The sequence below is a fragment of the Phodopus roborovskii genome, unplaced genomic scaffold (assembly GCF_943737965.1).
Source record: "Phodopus roborovskii unplaced genomic scaffold, PHOROB, whole genome shotgun sequence".
Taxonomy (NCBI): Eukaryota; Metazoa; Chordata; class Mammalia; order Rodentia; family Cricetidae; genus Phodopus; species Phodopus roborovskii.
This window is the reverse complement of record NW_026125444.1, coordinates 6,681,838-6,702,160: the sequence shown is the minus strand read 5'-3', so window position 1 is coordinate 6,702,160 and position 20,323 is coordinate 6,681,838. Positions and strand designations below refer to the sequence as shown.

The 20,323-nt window shown below is 40.5% G+C and overlaps 1 protein-coding gene across 3 annotated transcripts in view; it reads left to right on the top strand.

Annotated features, from left to right (window-relative positions):
- Window positions 1-20,323, top strand: part of Cttnbp2 (cortactin binding protein 2) — a 142,188-nt gene that overhangs the window by 111,860 nt on the left and 10,005 nt on the right. For 2 of the 3 annotated variants that reach the window (XM_051175729.1, XM_051175728.1), the window contains 6 exons: window positions 6,762-6,914; window positions 7,911-8,098; window positions 13,671-13,849; window positions 16,996-17,201; window positions 17,531-17,707; window positions 19,898-19,961. In XM_051175729.1, coding sequence (XP_051031686.1) covers window positions 6,762-6,914; window positions 7,911-8,098; window positions 13,671-13,849; window positions 16,996-17,201; window positions 17,531-17,707; window positions 19,898-19,961 — 967 coding nt within the window. Of the gene's footprint in view, window positions 1-6,761; window positions 6,915-7,910; window positions 8,099-13,670; window positions 13,850-16,995; window positions 17,202-17,530; window positions 17,708-19,897; window positions 19,962-20,323 lie in introns of those variants that run through there. The other variant, XM_051175730.1, reaches the window with a different exon arrangement.

Here is a 20,323-nt window from a genome sequence, read left to right as displayed (position 1 = left end):
TGCAAGTTCTACCCAGAGATACCACAGCAAGAACATAGACTAAGACTTACTCACACCCAAACAGTCTGGCGGGAACTGGGCCTTCATCAGTTTCAACCATGACTCTTGAAAATGTCCCTGTGCTTAGTGGTTATTTTTCTCCTTAATTATTTAATAAAAGTCCCCTACAGATTTTCAGCTTTCTGGACTGTGCTATCTCAAGGTTAAGAATGTAAAAAGTTTAATTCTTGACCTATCAGGGTAGATGGTCAAGTACAGACTGAACTCTGCTGAAAATGTAGACACCTACAGAAACTGGGAAGCAATGAAGTAAGGCATGGAGGATGCAAAGGGGACCAGCCCAGTACTGCAGAATTGGTACCTGGCAGCTTCTTACGAAGACCTCTCCAAGCTTGGAAACTTGGACAAAGGCCCCTTGTCTTAACACTGAGATCCCCTTGGAAGGCTTCCCTGACCCTTCTAGGGTGAGATGCTCTGCCAGGAAACATCCACAGAGTTTATTCCTATCTCAAGGTCTCACTTAACTATAGATTAAGCAGTAGAAGAACTCTTGGGACTGAGGCCTTGCACTCCACTCCATCATGTCAGGTCATGAGCCTCTTGAAAGTTACTTCTGTAGCTTCTATTCCTCTTCTTTCTTTCTGTTTTTATTTTCCTAAAACAGGGTTTCTCTGTATAGTACTGCTGCCCCTAAACTCACTCTTGTAAACCTTGCTGGCCTCAAACTCAGAGATCCACTGGCATGTACCTCAGGAGTGCTGGGGTGAAAGGTGCACCACCACCGCCCTGCTGATTCTACTCTTATTTGCTTGAGTGACTGAATGGATATCCTACTGCAGGAGGTAGCACTGGTAAGATAAGAGGAAGAAAAGAAAGCAATTATTTTTCCTGTTCATGAGTATTTTCTTGAAATGGAGATAGATGTAAAACCAGATTGGACAGGAAGTGATAAGCCACAAGAGAGAGTAACTTGACTTCGGAAACTGTAGTGCTTGGAAGTTTTGTTTGTTTATGGTAGCATTTGGGATCAAACCTAGTGCCTTGGGCTGCTAGATCAGAGCTATGCCACAGGCCACGATGAACACTTTGAACAATATACTTGAATAAATCAGTAAGTGAGAGAAATCTTTACTCCTAATTCAAAGAGGAAAGAGTAAGAAAGGTTGTGCCATTGCTAAATACAGAAGGAAATCTGTGTTTGGCTTAGTGACTTATAAGGATCAACAGTTTCCTTTGGTTTTTAATAGCAAAATGAAGATCAAAATGGTTGTGTTTGTGTGCTGCATTCTTGAATAGTGACCTGTCATCAGCCTGAATGCTTTGGATCCCTCAGTGACCTTTCTTTCCTGCTCACTGCTGCTACTGCTGGTACCGATGCTGATGCTGCTCTCTGAGTGGCTCTGAGACCACACCTGCCCTCCTTATTTTCCCTGCTGTTGCTTCTTCAGCAAGTCCTCCTTGGTGATTCTTGGAGGATCACTCTGGGAGACAAAAGATTCCACAAGTTTTTACTGATGGTACACTCTGAAGGCTCCAGAATAGAAGTTGAAGTTCTTAGAATATTATGGCAAGAACATGGCGATCTAGCTTGTCATCTTGGACCTACTTCTCTGGATGCCCAGAACTCTCTTCCCCACCTCATCCTTTCAGTAGGACCCACTGCTTTTGAATAGTGGCCAATAAAGAAGTGGTGTGGAATGTAACTCCGTGGAGTAGGCAGGGATACCATGGCTCGTGAGCAGTGTAAGGCGTGTTCAGTGAGTCCCAAGGAAGGGTTTGTAGGGTCTGTAGGTATCTGCTTTCTTCATGCAGAAGGAGATAGTCAGGAACCATCCTTTGGTGAAGAGGTGATGGAGGGCCTTGAGGGGAAGGAGGGCAGATCCCTGTTGTGCTCTAGCTTTCAGAAAAATGAGATCTAAGGTTTGTCTGTCAACTTAGCCCTTCTTATCAAGAAGTGCAAGTGATCAGTACGGAGTAGCACACTGATTCCTCGCAGATGTGCTGTGTGCTAATGGGTCTAAATCTTATTTTCTCCAAAGGTATGTCCTGTGCCTTGGATTTGACCACCATCAGAATGGTGAATTTTATCTATCTTCTACCAAGCAATGCACATGTTTGCTCTTGTCTATGTGTCTGGAAGTGGGGGTGGTGGTAAAATGTGAAGAGAGCCACAGAAAGTGAATAAAAGAGCAAAGCAGCACATAAAGGAAGAGAGGCAGCCAGAAACACTTAGCTGTGAGGATCCAAAGCTTACATGGAGAGTAAAATGGAGTCAGTGAAGAAAGGAATAAGAACAAAGAACTCCAGGAAGCATGGGGGGAGTTTGTAGAATGGCATAAATCACTTTGTGTAGTTCAAGATGACCTTTTCCTTCTCATTTTACTGTTTGGGAGAGTCACATCACATGACTCTGTTGTTTGGCTAGGAGGGCTTGAATACATATTGCAACTGGCTCGGGTTCCTCTGCAATACACGGCATGAAGCTGGGTCATTGAGACAAATGGTATTTTAAATTACATGTGACACAATGTGGAGGGAAAAAAATTGAAACACTAGATCAATATTTTCAAATAACACTTTTTAGTTCCTTGGAGAACTTTCCAGTTCAGCAATAAAGAAAAAAAATGAATAAAATTACTGTAGTAATGGTAAATGAATATGCTAATTAAGGTCTCTATGATTGAATTTACCTCATTTGGTCCTGCATCACTGGAGACTCTTTGAAGACCTTTCCTGCAGTCATCACTTTGTCACGCCCAGAACATTGTCCTTACAGATTGGAGCAGGCAGTTATGAAAGGTATTCTTTTCAGTCCCCAAGGGGTGACTATAAACTTGGGGGTTAGCTTCAACTGTGATACGTTAACTATTTTCAAACCAAGGAGTGTTGCTGTTGAATTGACCATGTAGGATTTTAATCGAAGGCTATCCAGAGCAGAGATTTAGATCTAAACCCGGTGTCCATTTAAGAGTGCCAGTCTCTACAGGAGAGGAACATGGCCAGGACACTTTGCATTTGGAAGAAATAAAGAATAGTTTCAGAACTGAGCTTTGAAGTAGCATAGAGTGAAGGGGTCTCAAAGGGTCGGGTTTCAAGCTGCAGGATAAAAGGAGTCCATAGACAGAAATAAAATGGGTGAGTGGCTTTCATTCATATCTCCAGAAATCTGCCACACTGGGAAAAGCTCCAAACTCAAAATTTGGTAATGAGTTCTCACTCACTTCTGGGATTTATTAACATTTAGATATGAAACTATGCCAAATAACCTGATCTAGACACATGCTGTGTCTCCAAGGAACCAACTTAACCTTTGCACACACTGGACTAGGGAAAGTGGTCACAGAGAGAAGCTGGTGATGCTGAAAGATGGAGGCTGTAAGGCCAGCAGTGTCAAAGAGACTTTTCACCAATGATATCCACACTAACTTGATTGGTACCTCATGACACACCATGATGAACACAGATGAGGTAGACACCTATGAACAGCAACACTCAGCCTTTCCCTTTCTTCTAGGCACAAACTCAGAGTCCGGTATAAATTAAGTCAAAATGCAATCTCTTCTAGTGGATCACAAAAGTGCACCCATCCTCTCCCATGAATCTTCCTGTATTCTTGAACAAGTATAAGTTCAGGTTATTTTATTGCTAATGGAATCCCACCTCCTTGTTCCTTGTTTATCTCCCTTCCAATACTACTGCTCCCCAGTTGGGAAATATCAGACCTTACACACCATCATCACAGTCCCTTTCCCAGTTCAGGGATGGCCACATGCTCACTGCCTCCATTAACTTTGTAGCCTCTTCTTTAGTGGAATGTTCAAGGTTGCCTTTGGCATTTTTTCCTCTCTGCCCCACCTCTGAATGTGGAATGCAGACTTACTGTTTGGCTCATGATTCCAGTCTACTTTTATGGGCCATGGTAGAGCGCCCCCCCTCACCTCTTGCCTTCAGCATAAGCAGTTAGAGCTCCTGTCTCTTTCCTCTTCATTTTTTTTTCATGCAAATCTCCGTACACTGAATGAGACCTCTGAGCAGGAGTGAAATCTCTTTACCCCCATACTGAAGCATTTCTTTATTCTTAAACACTTCCATTCTTCATCAGGAGTGGGGATGGATTCCCTCACCGTCTCTGTCTTCCACGTCTCATTTCCGTCATTGGTGGGCAGTGCAGCAGAAGTATGCCCCTGCAGGACTTTCATGTCACAGGGAATTTTTAGGAAGTGCCGAGGCAGACCACATCTCTATTCGTGAAAATCATGGATAATGCAGGGAGTGGAGCCCGGGTGATTTTAGCATGAGTACAGAGTGGAGATACAGCCGCTGCTGTGTGTCTGCTCACCATGGAGGTGAGGGGGCTGCTTGAGCCCTTTGAATTTGTGTGACCCCTTAGCGCTGAATTCACCACCCATGTCCTTTCTCTTACAGTCCCCCAATGTTGATTCAGTATACCAGTCCCTTCTGGGACTCGGCGGTAACCAGCCTCCATAGTTCCACGTCTCCCCTTTCTTAATTTAGATGGCCTTCTCGCATCTTTGAAAACGCCACTCCTTATACTAGCCCTCACCCAGAATGCATTCCTTCTCCCCTTCCCCCAGGATGTAAGCAGCATTAGGCATGTAGCACCCATAGTGTGAAAACACTTTAATAAACATCTGTTGAAATGCATTTCAGTTTTCCGAACAGAGCCACTTGGCCTAGCCATATACCTAACACAAATCACAGAGAACCTGGACTTCTTCAGTCCTAAGTTACAGGAAAAGAAACGTAAACCACAACAATAGATAGGTTGTGTTCTTTTTTATTTTTATCACTACATAGAAGAGGCTTATTTATTGTTACTATTTTAACCAATTGCAACTACTTCTTCCTTCTCCTCCTCCTCTCCCCCCCCCCTTCTCTAAGACAGGATTTCTTTGTGAATCCTTGATTGTCTCCTGTAAATTAGGTTGTCCTCAAACTCACAGAGATCCTCCTGCCTCTGCCTCCCAGGAGCTGGGATTAAGGCCTGGGCAACCATCACCCAGCCCAATTATAATTTTTTAAATTAATTTTCAAAAAACAATCTTATTTTACATACTAATCCCAGTTCCCTCTCCCTCCCCTCCTCCCATTCCTCCCACCAACCCCCCCATCCCGCCCCATCTGCCAATTATAATTCCTTATACTTCTATAATACACATACACACATATGTACATATGTGTACATATATACATATATATATTTATATATACTTGTATAATATGTTTATTTATTTAAGAAAGGCTCTTGCTATGCAGCCCTGGCTTGCTTTAAACTCTGCCTAGGTCTTCAGTGCTGGTCACATACAAGTTTTCCTGAGATAATGATTGAATCTTGAGAAGCAAAATTTCCCATTGTTACCAGATTGCTGTACAGAAGGTCACATCAGCCCCTGGTACCAGGAAATTGAGAGATGGCTCTTATTTCTGTCCTAGTTTTTAAGGATATTTAGCTGAAGGGGTTCACTTACATTGTTCAAGACTTCTTTTGAGATTGAAAATCCATTGTATCTATAGTAATGAGAAGAAAATCCAGAACTTTTCCTCATGAGTATCCATGACAAGTTGAGTGTTCTACAAGTACTTTTAATTGATTGTTCCTCATTGAGGCTTAATTTGACTATGACTAAAACTTCTATAGTCTTCTAAGAAGTTAAGTGCAGTAATTCCTTATTTATTGTCATATAGGAATTGTTGTGTTCATGTTTTATCTAAAGCAGTAATGATGTCTGAGAGCCTGGTAGTTCCATGCCTGGTGTTGAACATATTTCGTACCCTGGCTTATTTGTTCACTGTTAGTAGAAATTTCCCATTTAGCTCGCATTTTTCTGCTTGGGGTGAAATGCAACATTTGTGCACATCCTGCGTGGGAGGAATGGTAAGGATAGAGACACTGGACTTGGCTTCCTCCTTACTGTTTCTGAAACTTGAATCTGATCACCTCTCAGGGCCAGGATGTGCTTACATCTCTCGAAGCCATGCCTATTAATGCTGTGAACATCTTATGCATTTATGCATGTGTGATGTAAAGGTCGTTTAATGCTTTTAACTTTTCATATTACAAAACATACAAAAAGTACCACATAAAAATAAAAGAATAATTTTAAGTAAATAATTATGAACAAGCAAAGAACTTGTCTTCAGCTTCCAGAATCTACCCACATGTCTCCTTTTGCTCAGGAAACATTTCTTCCAGTCATATCTCTATCATTTGTAATAATGATAGAGCATTCTTTGGAGGTCTCAAGAGATGAATCAAGGGCTTCACATTCACCAGGCAAGCATTTGTTGTGGAGCTCCACCTCCAGTTCTTAATGTGTTTTTATGGTTTAAATCCATAGCTTAAATATTTCTTACTGATTTTTTCAAATATTATATAAAATGAAATCATATTATACATATTCCTTGTGTGTACATAACTTGCTTGTGACAGCTTCCTGTGATCTCAGAGTTGTCATTTCTGGGGTGGGAATAGACTCATGTTATTTGCCTGAGCCCTTGCTGATGGATGCTGGGTGGATGCCCTGGATTTGCCATATAAAAGGGGTGATGTGTTGTGTTCTTCTTCGTCTGTGTTAAGACAACACAAGTTCTTGGACCTGCAGCTGTCACCCCAGTATTTTCAGAGTATGCCCTCCACACAACATTGCTTGTGAATACTTTGTCTTCTTAGTTTTGCATGTTGTGCCAGTTTGTGTAGGCTGTGCACGAGTATTAACACCTTGTTTGTCTTGTGACTGCAGCTTGTCTGATCCCAGTGAGGCAGTCCCCTGTGAAGAAGAAAATAATCATCATCTTAGAAAACTTGGAAAAATCGTCATTATCTGAGTTACTGGGGGACTTCTTGGCACCTTTGGAAAATCGCAACACTGAAAGCCCGTGCACTTTCCAGAAAGGTAAAGGATGGAGAGGACACACTAAGCAAGCTGTGGTGTTGTCACCAGTGGTTGGGGCTATGCTTTTCAAGATTCTTAGCCTCTTATTCAGGAATGGGGAAAAAAAAGCCCCCATGACTCACCGAGTAGCAAGGAAACTTTACTCAACGGCAGTAGTACAGATTAGAAAGGAAGAATACATGCTCAAGATTTCTAGTGGTCCACATGAGTGAAGCTCGGGGGGGGGGGTCCTGATTCTTGTTTGAGACTTAATTTTACAAAGTTCGAGAGAAGAATGAGCTTGGTTGCTAAAAGGTGTAGCATGGGTAGTTCTCTACTTTGATGAAAAGTTTTGGATTATATAAGCCTTTTGTCATTCTGCAGGCCCATTCCCACAATGCATGACTTTTTGTTTGTTTGGTTTGGTTTTTTGAGACAACGTTTCTCTGAGCAATAGTCCTAGTTATCCTGGAATTCACTTTGTAGACCAGCCTGGCTTTAAATTCACTGGGATCCGCCTGACTCTACCTCCCAAAGATCTGATTTTACTACAGGTCCAATTATGCATAGGAACAAGAGAGTAAATAGGGAATTTCCCCTCAAAGTTCACCTGACACATTCATTTTTTCCATACCATGCAAACACCCAAAACAAGTCTAGGCTGAATCTGGCATTGCTTGTAGCTCTCAGGTGGTATTCCAGGATGTCTTTGAACAGAAAAAGAGCCTTATCAAGGGTTGCTAAGGAGACTACATGATTTCCATTTTTTTAAAGCAGGTATACAGCTCAACACAGGTGCCGGTTCTAGGTTGCTAGGCACATTGCTCAGAGAGGAGTGTGTGTCTAGCCCAAGCCAAAGGAAGTCCCAGGCTGCTAAGTTATTCCTTATGTTTACGTGTCTTGGTATGCCTCTAATCTTTCTGTCTTCAAAGCCCAAGTTATATACCTCATGGTTTTGATTTGCATTTGCACCAAACATAAATAGCTGAGGTTGAATTATGGCTTGGTTTGTTTTAGGAAATGGAACTTCTGAATGCTATTACTTCCACGAGAACTGCTTTCTAGTGGGAACCATTGCCAAGGCGTGTCTCCAGGGTTCTGACCTGCTGGTACAGCAGCACTTCCGCTGGGTTCAGCTGCGGTGGGATTGCGAGCCCATTCAAGGACTGCTGCAGAGGTTCTTGAGAAGGAAAGTAGTGAACAAGGTAAAAAAAAAAAAAAAAAAAAAAAAAAAGCAGAAGCTACAACCCGCCAAGGCAGGAGGGGAGCTTCTACCTGGGCTTGAGGTCCAGTTACCATGTCGCCCCTGACTAGGATAATCTGTGAGCATCCCAGGGCTGAATAAGAGCAATGGATGTGGAACTCTCAATGGCTTCTGCATGGAACCAAGGACAAGAGTGTGGGGTTTCATTATCAGAGAATGCATGCGGAAGTTGTAATCATTTGGGGGTAATATTATGTACAAGAAGAAGCTAACAGGTTTTACTGGCATTATCAATGGTTCTCAAGGAATCTCACCAAGCTCTAAAAGTTGTACAAAGGTGGATTTGAACTTGAATCACTGTTGCTAAGGAAAACTCACTAATGTCTTAGAACCTGAGGATATTACCCTACTGTTTATGCCATTTAAATAGACACCTTCTACACTATGAAGGGAAATGGTTTACTATGCTCATTTTAAGAATAACAATCTTCATATAGAAGAATTATGCTGTGTTGACCAAATGTAAGATATAATTATTTAATAGTCTGGGATTGGACTGATACCTGAGTATCAGAGTAGATTTAATACAACAGAACTTGGTTTGGTAAAGTTGTCTCTGTCCTGTACACAGGCAGCATTTAGAGAATAGCATCATTTTTTAAACAATATCATATCCGAAGCCACTGATAACCAAACAGCTCTCCTCACTCAAGTGGACCTTTGATTGTCCCTTCAAGACTACAGAAAATACTTGACACTATGTCCTCCCCTCAAGGCATGTAGAGGCAGAAACTAGGGGATAGTAACATGTAGTGTCAACATCTTATTACCATGGAGAAAAAAGCATCTTGTCTAGAGACTTGCAGAATCATAAGAAGTTTCTCTTTAATATTCTAATGAGGATAACTGCCTACCCCATAGTGCTAGACCATAACTAGAGCAGCTGAACAAGACCAAGACTCTCAATCAAGTACTTAGCACAGTTCTGTCTGTTAGTGTGTGGATGTGCATGCATCAGTGAATATGTGGGAAGGGCAGATGGGAAGAGCCATGTGGGTAAGAACGGCTTTTCGTAATTCAGTGGATAAAGTCTGCCACCAGTGATTTGAATTAGCATCTGAAAATCCTATTTAGTGAAATCGACTGCCCAGTCATAAATATATTCTCTTAACCAGTAAGACAAAAGAAAAGTGTCAATCAGAAGTTTTTCAAGTTACTAATACTTCCATTAATTTTTAGGACCACTAATATTTCACATGCCATGTTATGTAAATTAATTAATTTCGTTAATATGTATGATTAATTACTACTAAAGGTAGTTTTAGTAAGTGTTTTTAATTCTTTAGACACACCCCTAGCAGCTCTCTGATAAACACGGCAGCAAAGGAGCTCTTGATGCTCTGATCCATAGCATTTGAGAGGAGCGAGGTAGCAGAAAAGGGACACCTCTCATTTTCCAGGAATGACTTCCAAAGCTAATAAAATAGGATCCCTGGAGTGAGCACACAATGGGAATAAGTGATCACTAGAAAACAGCGGAAATCTGGCAGCACATAAAGCCAAACTCTTAAGAGGCATTTAGAGGCATGTTCATGCTTGGTAGTGATTTCTTCTCACAACTCTTTCAGAGATGCTGTGAATTATATCTTTCAAGATGCTAAATTTCTTACTAATATTTAATAAGAATAATTTATATTTTAGAGAGAAATTAACATTTAGTTCTAATTATAACACTACTATGAGGTTTCTTGTTAGAAGACTATCAGAGAAAGTGAGAGGTTTTTTTTAATCTTTTGAGGAAAATAGAAGTCATAAAGGAGACAAAACTATAGGTAACACAGGGCAGAACAGCTGCTAACCCTGACTTGCTCTTTGTGCTTTCCTTGACCAAACCAGCCCCTTCATGTAGCCCATACAAACAGGTACCAATGTTTGCACTCATCCTTCTGTAAATAATATTTATTTGTTCTTAAAAATTACACATTTCAATGATGTATTCTGATCTTATCCATCCACCACTCCCTCTAATATCTCCCAAAATGCCTTCCCTTCCAACTTCAGGTCCTTTTTATTGTTAATAACATCATCAGTGTTGCCCATTTGTTCTGGGGGGTGGGGAAGGGACATCCACTTGGGCAGGGACAATTACCAGTAGCCAACTCCCCAAAGCACAGTGACACTCCTTCAACTGCCCTAAGAAAGGAAGGTCTTAACAAGTCACCACCCTGCCCAGGTGATGGAATCATGGTGGGTTGTTTTTATTCAAGAGAGATTTTTAAATATATCACTTGATGTATTTTAGATGTAAATATCAAGTGATATATTTAAAAACATACTCAGTGTATGGGATCCCCACCTACCAGATGGCTTTAGGTCTAAATCTCCAAACCCTGTCTTCCTGTGTTATAAAGGTAGCAAGATTTCAGTTGCTTTAAGGGACTGTTTTTTTTTTTTTAAACTTAATTAAATATTCTTAAATAATTTAGTTGGCCTTTAAAACTTTAAGAACTTTTGCTACCTTGAAAATCAATCTTCCTAAATGCTCATTTAAGCCTTATTTTTAAAAAGCAGAGAATTAAGATTACAAATCCTGCGATTCAGACATTTCCCCGATTCTTGTACTCTTGTTTTTATAGACAGTAAAGTTCTATTTTAATCACACACCAAAAGCTCAAGTTGCTGCTGTGAAGTGACAGCCTGCATTTCAGCCAGAGAGCCTGGTAAGGGTCTGTGATCTGAGCTCAAATCTTTATTGATAAAGCGGGAGCTTCAGCTGTTGCTCTGTCCATAGCTTGTCTTAAGTGCATGTGTATGACGTGAGCTTACCTGACTCTCATATTGGATCTGGCTGCATAACCCTGACTCTTGGCACTTTACCCTGAACTCAGACCAGCAGATAAAGATGTCACACTTCCTGAAAGGCAGGGCTATGAATCTGATGAGCACGACCACGTTAGACTCTGGGCTCCATCTGAGGGCACAGCACTAAGATATCTGTCACAGTAACCAGGTGGGTGCTAGCATGGAAAGTGGGGCAGGAGGAAGTCCTCTTTCTGGTCACATGTAAGGATTTTGGGATATGCTAATCAGTGCTCTAACCAAGGAAGCCATAGCTGAGATTGGGAGGTGGGGGCTCAGGCCAAGGAACAGCAGTTGCAGCAGATCTTGAATGAAGGGACGAACGGATGCGGTGGGGGCTTGAAGCACAGAGGAGAGTTTCCTTGGGGACATGCTGGGTAGATACATCAAATCTGCCAGCTGGAATTAATAACAGGTAGAATGGTCATTTGTGGAAGGGCATCCATCACCCATTTGTACATGTGCACATGTGGAAACCAGAGGTCAGATTTGCTGCTATTCTATGGGTTGGTGTTCACTTCATTTTTTGAGACAAACCTAGAGCCCTTAGTGATCTAAGCCCTCCCAGTAGGTTAAGCTGGCTGGACAGCAAGCTTCAGAGGTCCATCTGGCCACAGCTCCCCGTGCTGGGATTATGAGCACACAGCATCACACTTAGCCTTTTTATGTGGGTCTGGGGATTAAACTGAGGTCTTCGTGCTTGTATGGCAAGCACTTTACGGATGTCACCCAGGCCCTTCACCTGTCTTGTTATTTGGGAATATAGTAATCATTCTCCCACTTCTCTGTTCCCCATAAAATATTATTTCAGCCTCTCCTAGCTAACGAGTATCCTTTACATCTTGCCAGAGATCGGCTTAAGTTCCATCCCATTTCTTAGGTTTCCTAACTGCACCGTAATGTGGTGATTCTTCTTTTGAATAACCATATGTGAAGCTTGACTCTGTAAAGATTACAGTCTGGAAGGGGTCTTGGGTGAGTGAGCCTGTCCCAGATAACTTATTTAACAGATGGTAAACCACAGAAGGAAGGTAGTTGGAGTATGCTGTGGGGCTAGCTCACACCTCCCAGTCCTTGGAACTGAGGGCTGACTCCCCATTAGCCCTGGACACGCCTTTTGTTTTGTTATGCTCTGTAGTTCCTGGCCAAGCAAGGTACACTGAGGTGTAGCTCAGTGGGAAAGTATGTAGTTTGTGTCTAGGGACTTGGGTTCCTAGCACCACAAGGAATGAAACCTGACTTTATAATGCTTTATTTTCCTTAGAGGTGGTAATTAGTGCTTATAAACAGAAGGCATACCATATTATGACATCTAAGTTCCTAAGCATCTCTACAAAGTTGTATTTATGCTAAATGAATATGCATTGAGGAAATAAAAATCTACAATAACTATGAGACCAGTTTATCAGAAAGACCCCTGAAGGAGACACCAGATTTTAATGTACTATCAAGTGATAATCTCTTCCCATAATGGCCATGCTGCAAAGTGAGACATTTTCTATAAGCAACATCTATATTTTGGAGAGAGACCTGTTTCCTCAGCTCTTAGGAGTAGGCAAAATCCATTCTCCTTTTGGAAAGTATGCTTCTTGATGAGGATGTGTAACAGTGGGATCTTGGAAACAAAGTTCATTGAAAAGGCATTAACACAAACAAAACCTCATTCTCCCTGTGTGAGTGATGGTGGAGAATGTTTCCGTAGGGACTCTGCCCTGCTCCCCCCTTGCTGGCGTGTGGTTCTGAGGAGGCAGCTAAGGGACCCCTCCACTTGCTAGCTGCTGGCCCCCCTTCTCCTCCCCACACAGCTAATTCTCATCCCTTATTGTCTTCTCATGGTTGAACACAGGGAGTATAGCTTGAGCGGAGATCAGCAAGAATGATAACATTAAAAAGAATTTTTTGATAATTTTTTTATGCATGTGGGGGTTTGGGCTGCATATATGGCAATGTACCACATGCATGCAGCACCTGAGGAGGTCCAAAGTGGGATCCCCTGAGACGGGAATTATATACAGTTGTGAGTTGCCCATGTGGGAGCCAGGAATAGAACCCAGGTCTTCTGTGAGCCAGTACTCATAACCATGAGCCATCTCTCCAGATCAACACCCTTTTAAGTGTGGTATACAATTTTAATATTAAATATTGCTAAATACTGTGTCCTAATACCATTTTTCTCTTTATTAGGAACAGACATATATAGTTAATATATACTTGAAAGTTGCTAAGACTAGATCATAATGTATTCACCATTAAAAATATTTTATGTATATGAGATGGTTGATAAACAGCATGAACTATTTATCTCACAATGCATATATGTTCAAAACATCACATTATACCATAAGTAGAATTGTTTTTCAGTTATGCCGTAACATAAAATTGTAAATAAGCTCTAGCCTTGGCTTTGACACCTCTTAGCTTTGTAACTTGGGTAAGGTATTCTCCTGATATGTAAAATTAAGGCTTGTAGTAGAAGGTCTTGTAAAACACTTATGACACTGACATGTGAACACATCTCGGGTGAACATGTTAGTTACATAATGGACAATGTTTGCTTTTATAACTTCCTTCCATCTACTCTAAGTGAAGGCAAAGTCAGATTCAGCTAAATTTGGATTTTATAGTTCATATACTCTTTTTAATTTTGAACTTTAAATGCAAAATAAAAAACATTCTTTTTCTAAGCCACAGCTCTGTGTTCCACCTGTCTCTAGTTCAGAGGTCAGCCGCCCTCACCTTGTGATCCTGTGTGTAAGATCGTGGACTGGACCCTGTCTGTCTGGAGGCAGCTCAACTCCTGCCTGTCCCGCTTGGGTACACCAGAAGCACTTCTTGGACCAAAGTATTTCCTGTCTTGTCCGGTAGTCCCAGGACATGCCCAAGCAACTGTGAAGTAAGTGCCAATTTTGATTTACATGCTATGCTTGTTGGCTTTAATTGTCAACTCGGCACAGCCTAGAGTCATCTGAGGGAACCCATGACTGAAGAATTGCCTAGATTAGATGGGCCTAGACTAACCACTGCAGGAGGGCCCAGCCCACTGTGGATGTTACCATCCCTAGGCAGATGATCTTGACCAGTATAAGTAAACTACCTAAGTGGAGGTCGAGAGACAGCTCAGCAGTTAAGAACATTGATGATCTTCCAGACCTGAGTTTGATTCCCTGCACCCACATGGCAGCTCACAGCCATAGGTAACTCTGAATTCCCAGGGACCCAATGCCAGTCTCCAGGGGCATGACACACACGCAAGGTACACAGAGATGCATAAAAATAAAATAAATCTTAAGAAATGTAGCTAAGCACGAGACAGTGGGTAAGCAAGAAAGAAGCATTTCTCTGTAGTTCCTGCTTCAGTTTCCTGCCCTAACTTCACTTTAGAAATTTAAGTAAACCCTTTCTTCCCCTAAGTTGCTTTGGTCATGGTGTTTATCTTAGTAATAGGAAAAATAGGACATGTGGCAAATTTAGCATGCTTGAGACAGAGACTATTGACAAGACTGCTTTTGCTATTTCCTGTGATTAGCACAGAATGCTATTTCTGGACTCCTGTCACAGAATGACCACAGCTTGTCATATATATATATATATACATACGTATATACATATGATATATCAATCATATATATATGATATATGATAATAGCTATTCTCTGTGAGTCCATGCTGACACACAGCACACACCTGACAGAAGACATGTGTTGCTTGCTATTTAGCTTTCTGGTGAGGTCTCACATAAGAAACTTCAAATATTTGAAGCATACCCTCCCACCAAGCAAACAAAACCAACATTTGTTTTTTGTTTTGTTTTTAAGATTTATTTATTTATTATGTATACCATGTTCTGCCTGCATGTATCCCTGCAGGCCAGAAGAGGACACCAGAATTCATTACAGAGGTTTGTGAGCCACCATGTGGTTGCTGGGAATTGAACTCAGGACCTCTGGAAGAACAGGCAGTGCTTTTAACCCCTGAGCCATCTCACCAGCCCTAAAACCCACATATAAAGGAGGAGTTGACAAACTTCCTCCGTCATTGATTGGCATTTTCCATGTCTTCCATTGACGCAACATATAAGAGCTGTACATAAAATAAGCCTAATAAATTAGAAAAACAGGAGGAGGTGGAAAAGAGGAAGAAAATTCAGCTCAGCTTGGTAGCATGTTTGCTCCTGAGTAGTCTAGCAGGCTGAGCAAAAATCTGTTTTGGAAAGCAAAATATACAAATACAATATCTGCCAGGCAGTCATGGCATATGCCTTTAATCCAAGTACTTGGGAGGCAAAGGTAGGTGGATCTCTAAGTTTCAGGCCAGCCTGGTCTGCCTCAGAGGAAGTTCTAGGACAGGGAGGTCTACATGGACAAACCCTGTTATAGGAAAAGCCACTAATGTAGTAAGTTAGTTGGGGGAAAGGAAGGAGATATTAAAATAGACACAGTACTGTCTTGATTAAACTGATATCTATATGCTTGTATACGTGATAATTATTCCATCATCACAATCAAATACAGCTGGGTTGTTCTATTTTTCTGTTGTTTTATTTTGTATTGACATCCAGAGCCTTGGGATTCTTAGGAATCAATTTGGCCTTTCCCATGTAGAGTATGGTCTTTGCATAAGACTTGTGTATCCATGGAGATCTCATCTCCTTAGCAATCTGATGCTATGTCACCTCACTGTGGTTAGGATATGGGGTGAGAGAGATGTTGTCACCCATAGCCAGTATGCAGAGTGAGCTATGTGACTACAGAGATTTCCCTCCTCTCCTGACATGTAGTGACTGAAGCCTTGTTGTGTTTGCTTTATAACTCTGAACATTCCTCTTCCAAAGAGAAATGCTGGACAGCGTCCACTCTTTCTCCCAGAAAGAAAAAACCATTACAGTCTCTCCCCCTCTTGCCCTCTGCTCTAAAAGAGACAGTATCTAAATTTTTTTAAGTCATGGGGGATAATACAGAACAAAAGATGGTTTGAGATGTACAGAAAGGCCTAAAATGATTGTCACCCTGCCTGCTTTCAAACCTATCTTTACACATTCAGCACTCTTGTAGATAGCTATAATTTTAAATACTAGAATTGTGGAGGCTGAGGGTGTTGTTTAGGTAGAGTGTTTGCCTAGCATATTCAAGGCTCAGAGTCTAGGAAGGGTTTGTCTGTATTGTTTCATTATTTTTCTTGAGTTATCTATAGCTAAACACATATTCTTACAATAAACCAGAGTTTTAATAGCTTTTAAGAATATCTGAAATTTTATGCCAATATCTGATAGCTTTGAAAATGTTTCAAGTCTTAGGGACATGGTTTTGTTTCTACATCCTAAAAGTTATATTAATTAGTTTTCTTTTGTTCCTTTTGATACTAGGAATCAAACTAGATCTTCATACATAGTAGGCAAGTTTTCCAGTACTTGTAACTTGCAATGCTGTAAAAAAAAAAACATTGACCTTGCTACTAGCATTGATTGCTCCATATTCAGCCACAGTCCCTATAGTTTACAGCTAAAATATAAGAGGTGTTCCTGAGGCAGAAGCTGAATGGCCAAGTTCTCTGCAGGGCTGAGCCATGTATGTGTACATGTGTAGTGAGGATCCTCTGCATTGGGGCAGACATTTAATTTGTCAGTGATATATCCCAACTGAAATATTAAAATATATGTAATATAATAATTAATGTAATATGTCAAACAAATGTAAGACATCGAGACATGATGACTTTTGGATAGATACCTTCCAATTTTCCTTCATTTTTTCATCTTTATAATACATTTATTAATTCTGTAGATACTATTGATTCTAGGGTTAAGGCAGACATGCAAGTAATCAGTTTCATTTGAAATACATTGTTCTTGAGACAGATTCAAACTGTTTGGGTATTAGATAATTTATTTATTTGGTAGTGGATAATTTTATTTATTAGCACCCCAAAGGTAGCCAACCAACAAAAACATGCCTGGTAATTTTGCTCAAGGTGTTTGTTTTGTTTTGTTTTTTGTGAACTTGCACATAGTTCATAAAAGGCTGCTTCTTCCTGTCTTGCAAGGTGGATGTCTAAGCTGTGGAATGCCGTCATCGCTCCCAGAGTTCAAGAAGCAATATTGTCGAGAGCCTCCATGAACAGACAGCCTGGTGTTGGGCAGACTGCTTCTAAGAAGCACCCTAGCCAAGGACAGCAGGCTGTGGTGAAGGCTGCCCTCAGCATCTTGCTCAATAAAGCCGTTCTGCATGGCTGTCCCCTTCCCAGGGCAGGTATGTAGGGCTGTACAGCAAAGGGAGGAACTTTACATTCTCTCAGTCAGTGTTTAGAATTTGTTTTTATGGAGTATTCTTTTGTCTCCTTGTAACTAGGGAAATGAATGCACTACTCATAGCATTGTTCCAGAACTCTTTCTGTTTATAATCACTAGCACATATTTGAATTCTAGACCTCTGAGTACAGTTTGTGCTGGTCCAGGCAACTCCAGCTTGGTTACTGGTCACAAGCCTATCGTTTAAGAATTGGTCATGTGTTTCAGGATACATTATGAAACAGTAATATCTCCCCTTAGGAAAAACAAATGTGGTTTGTGTTGTTTCAGAGCTAGAGCAGCATATAGCAGACTTCAAAGGGGGAAGTTTCCCTTTGTCCATAGTTTCCAGTTACAGCAAGAAGAAAGGAGACATTAGTGCCTGGAGAAAGGTGAACACCAGTCCTCGAAAGAAACCTGGTCACTTTTCCTCACCCACGTGGAACAAGCCAGACCAGAAGCAAGAAGGTAGGGGGTGGGAAGCATGCAAGAACCAGGTTCTGAATATGAGTGGGCTTTCATTCTTAAAACTGAATTCTGCCAAAACCCTGAGTTATTCAGTTAACTTAATGCAATGAACCACATAATCATTTTCCAAACATAACTGGGAACCTCCCACCTGAAAGATGCCACATTCATACTAGAAACAGAAACTTCATCTTCAGTTTGTTTGTTAATTGACATTTTAAAAGTTCATTAGTTTTCTTGATCTCCATAATTAAATTTATCAGCTTGACTATATCTGGCTCTTTTTACATACATGCCATTCCTTAGTTGATCTTACCTTAAAAGAATACATGTATAGGTATATTTGATCCCAATGTAAGGTATTTATGAGTGAATCAATTCTACTATGGTTTTCCTCCATGGCAGTGTGTACAGGGTCAGGTGAAATTTTAGCTACTGGATATGGAGCAGGGAAAACAGCCAGAAACTCCTCACAGACTTTAAAAGAAATTAACAGCTTGAATTAAGTAAAGACCCGAACCATAAGCATTGTCACCATATGCTGTAGTGTTGACAACCAGAGTCAATACAAGAAATAAGGATGCAACACTATGGAAATAAGTGACTCCGAAAATTCAGCTCTGCTGATAAGACGTTAATTAAACCATGCTTGTAGCATATGTCTTCAATTCCAATGCTGTAGGTCAGGGCCCAGCATCTCTGTGACTCTGAGTCCAACCTGGCCTCCATAGTGAGGCCCAGGCCAGCCAGCTGCATACTATAAGACTTAAACATATCAATCGTATAATTTTGTTGATTTAGAGTAGTTTGTGGTATCAAATATATATTTAAAACATGAACATTTTGTGAAAGATTAGGAAACAGCTCTTTAGCATTGTATTTACACCCATTTCAGAACACAAGTATCTAAAAACAAATTTTGCAAAGCACATGGCGCATTGATAAGTACTTGGGCTGTTCTGTTTTATAACAATAACTTTCTCAAGTAATTACATTGGGTAATTGCAGTGCTTGAGTTGATTTTGATTTTTGATACACGTGTTACCTACCGTGGGCAAGTGGTCCATGGCTGAAAGGAAAATGAAAGAACCTCCCAGATCACACTGGAAGTTCACAAGATGTAGTGAGGGTCACCCATTTCTCTCTAGACCTACAAGAAGATCAGTGATCCTGGATCACAGGCTTCCATTCAACAATGCCCACTGTGGTACTTAGGCAGTGACCAGGGCAATGCCACTGGTAGCTGCCACCAGTCAGAGAACAAGATGAGTGAAGAGCTGGTGACCTTGGGGGAGCTACTTTGAATGAAACTATTTTCAATTTAGTTTACTTTTCAAAAACGTTTTCCTTGCTACTGTCGCAAGCATTACATCAGGAAGTTACAATCCAGCCTAAAACCATTTTTTTTTTTAAATAGAAAATTTGGGCCAACGATATTCACACAATTTTAGATTTCACTCAGAAGTAGCTAAGCATTTTAGTGTGTTGGTAAAAGTAGTAAAAGGCTCAGTGCTGTTTCTCAGACATTTCTAGTAGGAAATACCTCACATCATGATCAGTATGTATTCAATGTATACCTGATACAAATAAATGTTTTTTTTTTAAATGTAACAATACATACAGTCTGATATTTTCTATTTTCTTGAGTGGACCATGATTTGCAGATTGGAAAATGTTTGATTACCATGGCTCTTTAAATGCTATTCCTAAATTTTAAATGATGCGTAGTTACTAAAAATTAATTTTTTTCACAAGTGCATTGCTGGTGTCACATGCAATGGGACATGGTAACACATCAAAATCAGCATAGATCAGTATCATGAAATGGCAGTTGCTGAGCTCCTCTTTTGGTACTTTGGGAGCAAAAGCAAATCAATAGGCCAATTACTGAGTCAAAGAGCCATAGATAAAAACAAATGGTAAGTTTCCTAAGCTGAGCCTCAGGTTGCTTTAATTTTATTGACCTTGGCATAAGCTTCTATAAGGAAATCAATTATTCCCCAACCTCCCGGCCACCTCTGTGTTGGAAACTACACTGGAGTCATTGTCCTGAGAATATTCCCTCTCAAGGTAGATGCTAAACTGTGTCCTATTCTGCAGAGTCTAGAACCTGTTTAGTTTTGTTAAACACAAAGTTCTGAATGCACAGGGATAATGATCCATTCTATTGGAAATGGCTGTTTTTCACAGGTCTGAGAAATAAGACTATATCACATCTGAACTGCAGCAGGAACACCTCTCTGTCAAAGCAACAGTAAGTTCCCTTCCAAGTCTCACTTGCATCAAAGAAAACTTGAGTTTAATAATTAACTTTAATTATTTCAAAGTATCCCATATACTGCTAACATTATACTGTGCAGCTGTTATACCATTAGTATGATTTTGGAGTAATAGATATTATTTAACTGAAGACAATGGATTAATAAAAACCTTTAAATGAAATCCTCTGTTAAGTTCCATTAGTTTAATATAAAGCACAGTTTGCTTTTATTTAGTTGAATAAAGCTAGAGAAATAGGTCTCACTTCTGAAAATCAAACTTGATCATTTATCAAATCTGTAGGCGAGTCTTACATTTGTGAAGATTTAAACAATCTGTGGATGAATTTTTAATGCT